Raw genomic sequence first — 11,468 nt, forward strand, 5'->3', positions numbered from 1 at the left:
TTTCGACGGACGGAAAAAAGTGACATTCTTGTTGTGTCACATGCATATCAATATAATGTTAGAAGATTCCAAAAATTCAACTAAATTATATTTAAAAAATAGAGCACATAGGCCTATTCCTTTCAATTCATGTGCACAAACTTAAGATTATAGTTCCTAAAATTTCAATCAATATGTTCTGTAACAAGTAAAACAAGAAAATTCCAAACCATATACACAAAACTTTCAAAGACCAAAAAAGATGTAGTTCAATTACACTTCCTAGTAAAAATCTATGTTATCTCAAAATTCCTCCTCCTCCAGCTTGTTTATGCTTGTACGTATGAGCTCTGCCAATTACTGAAAAGCATAAAATGTATGCATTAAAAATAAAATACAACCAAATAGGACAAAAAATGCTACTTCAAATTAAAATTTATTAACTTTGTTCCATAATATCATCTTTTCACATAACATCCAAGTAACAACAAATTATAAAATCACCATGTTATAAGTTTTATAAATGCTAGTAAAGTACTAAGTACTTCAATAATCTAACATGTTTTAGTATGAACAACAAGAGAAATTCTTAGAAGGGAATCCAAGAAAGAACATGTCTATAAATTCATGTCAAGTTTCAGACGGAACATGATGCACTAGCCATTCGCTCGTTTTCAATAATTGTTCCTGCAGCCCCATGCATATAATCCCTGCTCTTGAAGAGACTTGAGGAGAAGCAATCACTTTCCAAAACATTACAGACACAAATAATCAACCATCCTGAATTGTCTCACCAAGAGCAAGAAGCTAAACGTACTTCCCGCAGTAAGAAGAAGCAACTTAAGTATTTCTCCAGGCAAAACTGGACTATTTAGAATAATGTTGATTTACATTTACAAGACTTATGGTCCAAAATGTTACCTGCATGCAGTTGTGACACTTGCGCCAGACCACACCCCATTTACTGAAGCAATTATCCTCTCAGTTCTTGTTATTGCATCATGAATATCAGGAATAAGGTTCTCAACATGAGGAAGTACTTTTCCAGCCAAAATTTCATCAAGAACAAGCTTCTCCAAAACTGGCAAAGCAAGTATATATTTCCACATGCAGATGTTCCTCATCAGTCGAACTGCCAGACCAAATCAATATGCTGCAACTCTTGCAGCATTTGGTATTGCCTTCATAACAACTGGACTCCACACAAGGACCTATATAACACCACCAGAATATATAGTAAACACCTCAATTCAGAGTAACTTACACATAACATACTAAATGCACCCAAACTTTTGTGCAGACTTAGAAAAATACCACAAGATTAACAACTGCTTCAGCTAGCCGAGTACGAATTGAAGCTATCAGTTCCTTGAGAGCTTCACTTGAGGCCGGAACATAATTAATGATTAAGGTTGTCGCTGATACTGCATTCTTTGACTCTCTGCTACTAAGCATATCCCAACAATGCGCTATGCCATGATGCAATACAGGAAGTGCAACCTTTTCCACTAATCCAGGAACAAGATCATCGTCTGCATTATCCGGACTAAAGTCGCTCTTCTAGAACACCATAATCAAAGAGCAGGGAATCCTGCAGGAATACAATAATACAATAGTAAGAAACAAGGACAAATTTACATGAGCAAAAGAAGTAGGGGGAAATTAAAACCTTCAAATATCAACCAATAAATGGCTCGACAAGAATACAATTTCAAAATTTACTGATACAGCAATCATCCAGCAAAAAGTAGGTACTTACATACCATCTCATGCCATAAAAGTCAACATCTTCGCATAGAGGGTCCCACTTTAGAAGCTCTAATCTCACATACGGAGAGAAAATAGATGCAATGCTCAATGACATATAAGCATCACGATAACCATCCAAGTATAATCTCTTCCATCTTTTCAAATCTCTCTTTGACTGAAGAAAGTTGGGAATACTCCTCAGCTGCATTACTTCAGACTTTTGCAGCTGTCTGAAGTAACAAAAAAACAGAAACCAAAAAGTTCAGAAAAAATAAGAAGAGTTACAAGAAGTTCCCAAAAATATATAAAAAGATTAAAAACAAATTAGAAAAGTTGAGAAAAAAAAAAAGGAAAAGTTCTAAAACTTGAGAAAAAATAAAGGTGAGGAGAATAGGCCCTTAGTTACTTCAATACGCTTTTGCATATAGCTGGATGTTTATGTCTCCTTGACAATGCGAGACTAGGGAGACATGTAGTAACCGCACTCTCTGGATGCAAGCTTCTTCTCCTAAGAGGCTAAGACAGTTACAATGAGACATAATACATAAAACTAATAAAAAAAAACGTGTCGCAATTAATTCCTAGAAACAAGGAAATAATAAAACCATAGTTCTCAAACGGAAGGTTGTCTTATTCTTAGACCAGACTCCCTGTCTATATCATGAACATGACAAGGCGAAAAGACAGTTCAAAGTTTAATTTCAACGGCAGTAATTAAGCCTTTGTCCAAGGCAAAACTTCCAAGAAATACAGGATTCACTTTGATGAACTCAAGATATTATCAATAAGATTACTTCAGGATGGAAATAAAAAATAGAAGTAGCCTTCAGCATCAGAAGGGTATCATTAAAGAGTTAACTGTATAAGCGATTTTTTGAAATTGTTTTGAAGTGTTAAAGGTGCAAATTACAGCTGAGACTAGGGGTGATAATGAGCTTGTTCTGTTCGTGAAAAGTTCGGGTTCGGCTCGGCCAAAGCTTGATCAAAACTCAATCAAAACTAGTCTCGGTTTGGAACTCGGCTCGAGACTTTTACGAGCCGAGATGAGCTAGGCAAAACTCGACTCAAGGGCTGATGAACGAGCTCAATTATACTTTTATATAGAAAAATAATATATTTATATATATACATAAATGATAAATATATTAACCTAGTAAATCTTTAGGTTTGTTTTCTTTCTCCCCCTCTATTATATATCATGGCTTAGCATCACATCAGTTTTAGGCAAAATTCACTACAAAGGCTATTTAGCAGGTGCTAGGCTCATAATCAAGGTACCAACAACAGTTAGTCTGATCTGAACTTGCAAAGGATGTGGGGTTGCACCAGGGCACTTGCATGCTAGGACTCAGGTATGTTCCCAAGACACTCAACTTCCATTCCGATCCTTTTCTAAATGACCTCTCCTTTTCCAAATGACCTCCTCTACTTATTCAAAGAGAAAAGAAGAGAAAGAACCTCGCCACCTCCCCAACCGCGGCCATTTTCATATATATAGAAAAAAAAACAGAGAATAGGATTAAAAAATCTTGGTGCACTATTCGAAGAGCACTAAATTTGAATAAGAGGTTCACCACCATACGTAATAATTGTTTAGGTGTGTATTTACCCTCTCCCATCCCTTGTTCTATTTCATGGCTTGGCATCACATCAGTTTCAGGCAGATATACACAACCAATTGTCGGAAGTACACAAGTGTTAGGCTCACAATCTAGGTGCCAACAACATTTATCCTGCTCCCAACTTGCTTGGGCATGAGATAGTACCAGGGAGGATAACTTGGGAGCTAGGAGCTAGGATTAGGACTCTTCCACGACACAAAAGTTCCATTTCTCTTCCAAGCAACCAACAAATCAAAGTTCAAACCATAAGTTTCTACTTCATTATTCTGAATTTTACAGTAAAGATTCTGAATTTTACAATAAAGATAACAACTTTAATTGAATAAGATATTTGAATCATAATTTCAAAAATCATTTATAACAAAAATTCTACCTTGTGCAGTACCGAAGGGATGAGATTGAGCCTGCTCCATCAGAAAAAACCTAAAGAATCTCAACTGAAGTGTAATTTATATATTCTATCATCATACATCAAGATAATTGCGACCTACTATCATAAAATTAACATAATAAAATTGCAAAGTGTGAGCTATGGAAAAAAATTATGTTGTTAACAAGACAACAATACCATACTATAACCTAATGTTTGAAATTCTTGTTGTAGACTATGGGGGTCCATTAGAAGTCTGACAGATCCATGAAGAGACAATAAAAGGACATGAAAATGGATATTCACCCTATCAATATCTCAAATCAATAATGGGTTCTATTTGGTAACTAAATGGACACTTAAATAGTAGAACTAATTGTCAAGCTATTGCTCTCTTGTTTCCTCAAAGTCATAGAGTAAGACATAGATTTATCAAAAAGATGAATTAATTAGAAGCCACCAATGCATATTTAGTAAAGAACCCAGAACCCTAATTTGCATCATGATAGGATTAGAGATATTGACTAGACAATTGAACATAGGGATTGAACCAATTTGCAAATTTACTCTCTACTGATCTCAAACTAAAGGTGAATTATGAAGCAAAGGCACAAGATGACATAGTGCACCGAACTCGTAAATTTACGTCAAATTGATTGAGAATCCTTCAGTGTTTCTTCTTACATTATGAGCTTGGAACCTAACAAAAACAAAAATAACCATAACAAGAATCATAAAAAATAGAGTATTTCGTCCACTGATACATCCTAAGGTTCAACATAAGAAAACTGAAGACAGGAAATTGGAACCGATGATATGCAAATTTAGATAGCAGTACATATAACTCAAACGCATCATTACTCTTTAAATTTTGCTTAAACCCCACTGAAATTGGTTCACAAATTAAATAAAAAACCATAAGTTTCTACTTCATGATTTTGAATTTTACAGTAAAGATAACAACTTTAATTGAATAAGATATTTGAATCATAATTGCAGGAATCATTTATAATAAAAATTCTACTTTGTGCGGTACCAATGTAAATCTATAAGGTAATGAAGTTTAGAACTCTAAGTGTTTTAGAAACATTGCTCATATTGAATTCTAGGTGTTAATTGATATTTAATTTCTCACAATGTTTGTACAAATTAATCAACAAGTAATCAAGTCATCCGTTACATGAATGTTTTCAAGATTATAATACCGATTACCATTAAAAGCAATGCAAGGCAGCAACTAAGCAGCAATTAACAACAATTAACACACAAATTAAGCTATTATCTAAGCAAGAAGCAAGAAGCAAGCAGGCGTTTAGCGAGAAACCTCCAAGCTCAAATCAAGCATAAAAAACAGCAATAAACACACAAATTGAATGACAAACTCTCTAAAAACTAAAAACCAAACCAATAAAACTGAATTCAAACTACCAAAAGAAACAAAAAAAAACTCACCAGATGTTTAGCAACGAGGCGGGCAGGCGGCAATTGGGATGACAATACATCTTCCTCGGACCTGGCAAAACCTAGATAAGACGCGAAGGAAGAAGTGCAAGCAAAGGAGGGCATGCTTTGCAGAAGTTGAAACGCAGCCATGGGAGTGGATAATGGAAGGTCTTAGAGCAAAGAATTAATCGTAAAAATCCTAGGTCTGTCTACGAAGAACCAAGACGAGAAAAATACCTTCAAACAACCTTCCAACTTAGAAATTCGTTGTTCAAACTCCAATAACTGCAAAATTCCCACCCAAATTGAACGCACCAAATTAGTCCCAAAACATAAGAAGGAAAAATAATGTTCGGGAAAAATTGAAGACGCTCAACACAAGAGCTCGAAGAGAGGAGAGAGATTCAGAGAGAGGGGATAAGGAAGAGAAGAGAGAGATTCAGAGAGAGGGGATAAGGAAGAGAAGAGAGAGAGAGAGAAAAAGGTAGAGTGAAGAAGAACGAGATCAGATGTGAATTGTGATTAAGGAAGAAATGAAGTATTCCTTTAATTAGGGTTTTTTAAAATTGGAATAAGTTTCTTCCTCACTTCCTTGTTTAAAAAATTCAGGCACCTTTTTTTCCTCTTCAATTTACAATTTATCACCATATCCGCTAATATATATTTTAGAAATTTATATTTTCTCTAAAATGATATAAAATCAAAATACTCACTTAACAAAATAAGTGGTTCTTTTAATATTTCTGATTTTAAGGATGTGCAAAAAGACCACGTGTCTAAAAAGGATGTCTTTTTTATCATAATATAAGAGACCTCTTGTCTAAGAAATTAGGTGTTTTTTGCTAATTAATCACTTATGTCATCAAAGCGGTTTCTTATGGGTGGTCACTTTGCCCATATTTGTAGTACTAGTAAATTTTAAGTCAAGTTTTAAGCCTTAGTGAGTTACGGGGACATAACTCCTTTTAAGGGCGGCAGAATGCGATAGAGTTTCACGCTTTTAAATTAAAACACTATTTTTGACCTATTTTTGACTTATTTTATGAGTTATTAAGTGAGTCAACTTACTTTAATAGAAATAACTTGGTATATGTAAATTAATTGCTATATTTCTTACTTGCTTGCTTCAAGTTTCAAGGAAAAAACTTCTTTTAAGGGGGTTAGTCTGTAATACTTCATATTTTTGGTAAGTTAATGTTTATACTTTTAGAAATTGTATGGTTATTAAAAAGACCCGTTATTTACTAAAAAGACTTGTTATTTTACTAAAAAGGCCTTTAAAATAGGTTTTTATAAAATATTTTAAGTATTTAAAATCAATTGTAGCCCAAATAGATGTTGAGCCTAAGTTTACTAGTTTTAAAACCCAAGTACTTTGGTAACAAAATTCAAAAATGTTTAAAAGAAATCTGAAAAGGTTTAGAAAAAAAAAGAAAATTTAATTGTTTTGCGCCGGCGTGCAACAATAATATCACGCCAGCCTTTATGTTTATCAACTTTGTGTTCTATTTCTATTATTTCTTATCTTCTTAATTATTTAGCTTCTAGAATTAAGTTTTATGGGATAAATTATATCTTTTCCTAATCTTAGTTGGATAATCATAAATATTAGTTAGTTCTTTACTAGATTAGTTTATCTTTTTCCCTAAATTCATCTTTTAATTTTCTAGTCCTATTTCGATTCTACCGATCCAACTAGTATAAATAGGGGTCTCCACCCATCATATTCTTCACACCAAATTTGAGAAATACATCTCTTTTCTCAAGTTTAAACTCTCTCTCTCTCTTTTAGCCTACCATTTCTCTTCTCTCCTAGTAGTTACTCCCTCTATATTTTTTTTATCTTTCTCACTTTTTGTTTTAGGGTGTATTTTTTAATCTTCTCATTTTGAATCTATCCATTTTAAGTTATATTTTCAGACAACAATACCCCTTCTTTGTTTGCATATTTACACCCAATACCTACCCAAGATAATAAACAATAGTATATTTATTGTACTGGAGTCTAACGTTGTATCTCCTCTAGATTTATCCCCTATCTTTCTCTCCTTTCTCTTTGTCTTCCTTCTTAAATTCTCCTGAGTTTTCCATTGACCCTCTCATCTCTCTGTTCTTCATCTTTATAAAAACTCTCAACTACTCCCCATTAAATCCCCTCCACTAAATGTTCCAACGTCTTTTTTTCTCTCACCTTGGGTTATAAATCTTCACATCAACCCTCTGAAACATCAATGTTCACGAAAAAAACCTAGATCTACAACATCTCTCTCTTTCTCTTCATCTTTTCTGCGTTTTTCAGTCTCTTCATCTTTTCTCTTCATCGAGTCTTCGTTTTTTTTGGGCTCTTCGTTTTTTATACAACATCAATTATCTTGAAAACCCTAGATCTACATCAATAATTTTTATTGCCTTTAATTCTTCATTTTTCTTGATCTACATTAATTATCTTGAGATTTACTCGATTTGCTCTATATTTTCACTCTGTTTAATTTCAACAATGGCTGAAAAATTTACTTCTGAGATTTCTAAAGAATGTGAGGTTGTTCCAGACTCTGAAAGTGCTACGAATGAGCCATGTAACACCGAGGAAGAAGAGGAACTCGTTGTTCCAGACACACTAGACAGGGAAGTTCCTTAATCTGAGCCCGATATTGATGAGTTCCCTTTGCCATCTCCTGAGGAAATTTACGAGAATATTAGAATATATTTCCCAGCTATAAAACTTGAGCATTGTCAGCCTTCGAGGGAGTTCCACTCACTCTTTCAATTTATGTTTAATTATTGTGTGCTGTTGAATTTGTGTGGAATTTGGATGAATATTGCCAGAACATGTATCTGTGGAATTTGGATGAATATGGAATTTTCTATCGTTATATTAATGAGAAGATTAGTTTTATTTGTGGAATTTTCTATCGTTTGTTAAAGATAAGATTGTTGGGATTTGTTTTTATATTGTTGGATTATTCATGAACATGTTTATCTGGTGTTTTTGTTTTGTTGCATGCATTTGTTTTGTTTCAAGAAATAACAATTTCCATCCTAAAAATTTCCACGATACAAGAAATAAAACTCGATCCCTTTACAAAAATTGAAAATAAAATCATTGAATCTTGTGTAGTTATGCTCCTGCAATTCTGCGACTAACCATGAAAAGCTTCTAATGCCTGAATAACTTTTAATAGAACCAACACTTCAAATTGCCCAGCAAAAAGATTTAAGCCAAGAGAGTATGTTAATAAGAGTGAAAAAACTAGTTGTTGTGTGTTTGTTGCATTGGGGATATTACTATGTTCAATGTTGTTGCTGGGCCAAGAAGTGTGTTTGTTGCATTAGGGATATTACAGAGATGAATGGTGTATTTGTGTGTCGAATTTGCTGTGGATTTATTTTGAATTTTTAGATAGTTATAATGAATTTATGTTGTTGATAAGTCCTATGATGATGAATGGATGAACATGGCCAGTGCATTAGTTAATTGTTTGTGAGGCTTACATAGACACATAGATTTGGTCATGTTAGCTATGTGATGAGGCTCATAGTAGCCACCATATGTGCTTAATGCATGACAACATTTAATGAATTCTTTGTAATTGCCACCTCAGTTAGTTACCTCTATGATAAATTGAGAGGTTAGATTATTCTAATATGCATGATATATGTACCCAACATGATGAGACTCAATTCAATAAATAGATTTGCGTCATGGACTTGTAAATTTATGTAAGTTACAACCCTAAAAACAGCCTAACGTCCACAATGTTTACAAAATGTGTTTTTTTTTTCTATGTACCCAAATGTGTTTTTCTTCAACAAAATAAAATCTTCACAAAAACTTGCCTTGTTGTTGCTGGATGTTTTAGTTGCCATTCAGATAATTATCAACAAATTGAATAACCTTTTGAACATATTCAATACTTGGACCAACTTCTTCTGGGAGTAATCCTAAGTCTTCCAACTGTTTTTTCTTTGCATGAGGCTCATCATATTCATTACTTCCACATACCTTGAGAACTTCATTTAAGTAAAATTGAAGTGACATCCACACATTACTTAGTGTTTTAGGGTGTAGTTCTTCCCATGATTCATTCACAGCAGTTACTAGTTGGTCAATTGTCCTTGGAGATTTCTTATATTGCAATGTTTGAAGTGATCTAAAATAACCAAGATCCAAACAATTCATGTCTGGGCTGTTAGGAGGTTGTTGTATCAACCTAAAATCGAATCCATCTAGTAGTCTATGTTGTTGAAAAATTGGATCATCATTTGTTATGTGTGATGGTGTATTGTCTTGCTGAATGTAAATGACCTTACTTAGGTAATCTTGCCATTTCTCATGATAGCAGGCACAATCTTATGAGCCAACATGTCCCTAATAACATCCTTTGTAATTGCTTCGATAGGTTTGGTTTCTAAAGTACCCCTAGGCCTGTTGTTTGATCTTCTTTGTGCTGGAACTTGTTTGGTGAAAGCCCATATGTCAATCTTGCCATTAAATACACAAGAGTCATCCTGGTTCCACCTTGGTCTTGCAACAACAGCTATAAGCATGGCTTTAGGTATGAAATTAATTCTTGTTTTTTATCTTCCTCCATGGTGTTTTTTCCCTTGGATGGAGATATGCTCTTACCCTTTTCTAAGTCATGTAGAACCATTTTTCATCTATATGGACAACATTTCTCATGTCTATGTAACTTGGATTTGTGTAAAGTATGTTTCTTTGTATTAAACTTAGTACCCACATACATCTTCTCAACTGTTTTTTCATTTTCAAATCAGGCTTTAATGGGTTTGTATGTGGCCTTAATCCCCCCCCCCCTTTTCATTATCCTTCCTAATGTTGTGAAATGCAAGTTAAGTGACGTTGTTAATGACCTCAAACTTGTTCTTTGACATAAAGGTACAGATGAAACATGTTCAAGAGTAATTTTAGCTCTCTTCCTTCCACACTTGTGCTTGTTGGTTTTGACATTTATGGGTAGCCCGTCATGGTGTTGCTTCTTGGCCTTCTTCCATATGGTGTAGACTGTCCTTGTGCTGATGTTGAACTCTTCAGCACATAGCTTCTTGGCTCCCCATGGTAGACTTCCCACCACTATGTGACTTAATTAGAAGTCACTGTGCTACTTTTTGTCGTGTTTCATTCTGAGCCTAGGCCCATGATGTGGCTGAGATACAGATGCTGCAGGAACAGATGCTTCATCTTCATTGTTTTCATGCCCTGAGGCCATTGATGTCAATGATGCCCAAATATTTAACTCTTTTTCTCTCTTCTTTTAAGTCATTTAACGGTGTAGACGACATTGTGGAGTACTATACGGAGTTTTTTTATATACTGAAGTCAAATTTTGTAATTAGTTTGAATTTTTATTAGGAGGGAATTTTAGTAGAAACTTACGTATGAAATTAAAGATGGAAATGAAAATGTAACTTTCCCTCCTTATTTTTGGTTGGCTGGTGTAATAAATGCAATTGTATTTTGCATCCTTGTTTATTAAAATAAAACAAATGTCACTTTCATGCTTTATATACAAAATGGTAAAGTAATTAGGACATTGTACTTATATCTGCCTTTTTTTCTCTTTATTTTGTAAAATCATATTCCTCCCATGTGGGGTGAATCTCTCCTTTCCTTATTTTTGGTGAAAGATACCAAGTAGGAAAGATAAAAGAATACAGAGGGAGTATTAATTTTCGAGGTGCATGTAGTGTAGATTTTTAATAATTGTTTTTGCAAGCGTAGCATCATGTTTTTAGGAAAATATTTAGAATTGAGATACATGTTTTTATGAGTTCTATTATCACCTACATCTATTTTATATGAACATTTTTGAGTGTTTACAAACTTTATTTATGAACTTCGAATTTTCTCTTTCGTTTAATATAATTATAAAGATTGATCTTTGAATTTATATTCAATTATTTTAGAAGTAGTTTGATCTGTAGATTCATGTTTAAATATTTAAAAAGAAGTTGTTTTGAATTATTATTATTTTTCAAAAGTTACCTCTTAAGCAAATTGTTTTATTTATGTCTTAATATGGCTAAATTTATAAGTAGTACTATTCTTTTTAAGGGAGCATTATTTCAGAAGGATTTTTGTTAGATATATGATCTTTTATGATCGCAATTATAAAGAGACAGCGGCTTGTTATTTATTAGCAAGAACGGTAACTATTAATATTAGTTACCCAGGCAACAACTTGTTATTTATTAGCAAGAACGGTAGCGCCATTATATTATTTACTCATGTACTTTTTGCATAAGTCATGTGGACAAGGTAGTAATTGTACCCCTTGTAATAGACT

The 11,468-nt window shown here is 33.6% G+C and overlaps 1 protein-coding gene across 1 annotated transcript; it reads right to left on the reverse strand.

Moving 5' to 3' along the window:
- Positions 1 to 896: 896 nt before the first annotated feature.
- Positions 897 to 2,369, reverse strand: LOC130591791 (transcriptional repressor ILP1-like). Its single transcript, XM_057395706.1, is given in 3 exon segments — positions 897 to 1,190; positions 1,294 to 1,511; positions 1,702 to 2,369. Coding segments are annotated over 3 exon segments (747 nt in total). The 5' UTR covers positions 1,937 to 2,369.
- Between the last annotated feature and the right edge of the window lie 9,099 nt (positions 2,370 to 11,468).

Source organism: Beta vulgaris, chromosome 6, assembly GCF_026745355.1.
Source record: "Beta vulgaris subsp. vulgaris cultivar EL10 chromosome 6, EL10.2, whole genome shotgun sequence".
NCBI lineage: Eukaryota > Viridiplantae > Streptophyta > Magnoliopsida > Caryophyllales > Amaranthaceae > Beta > Beta vulgaris.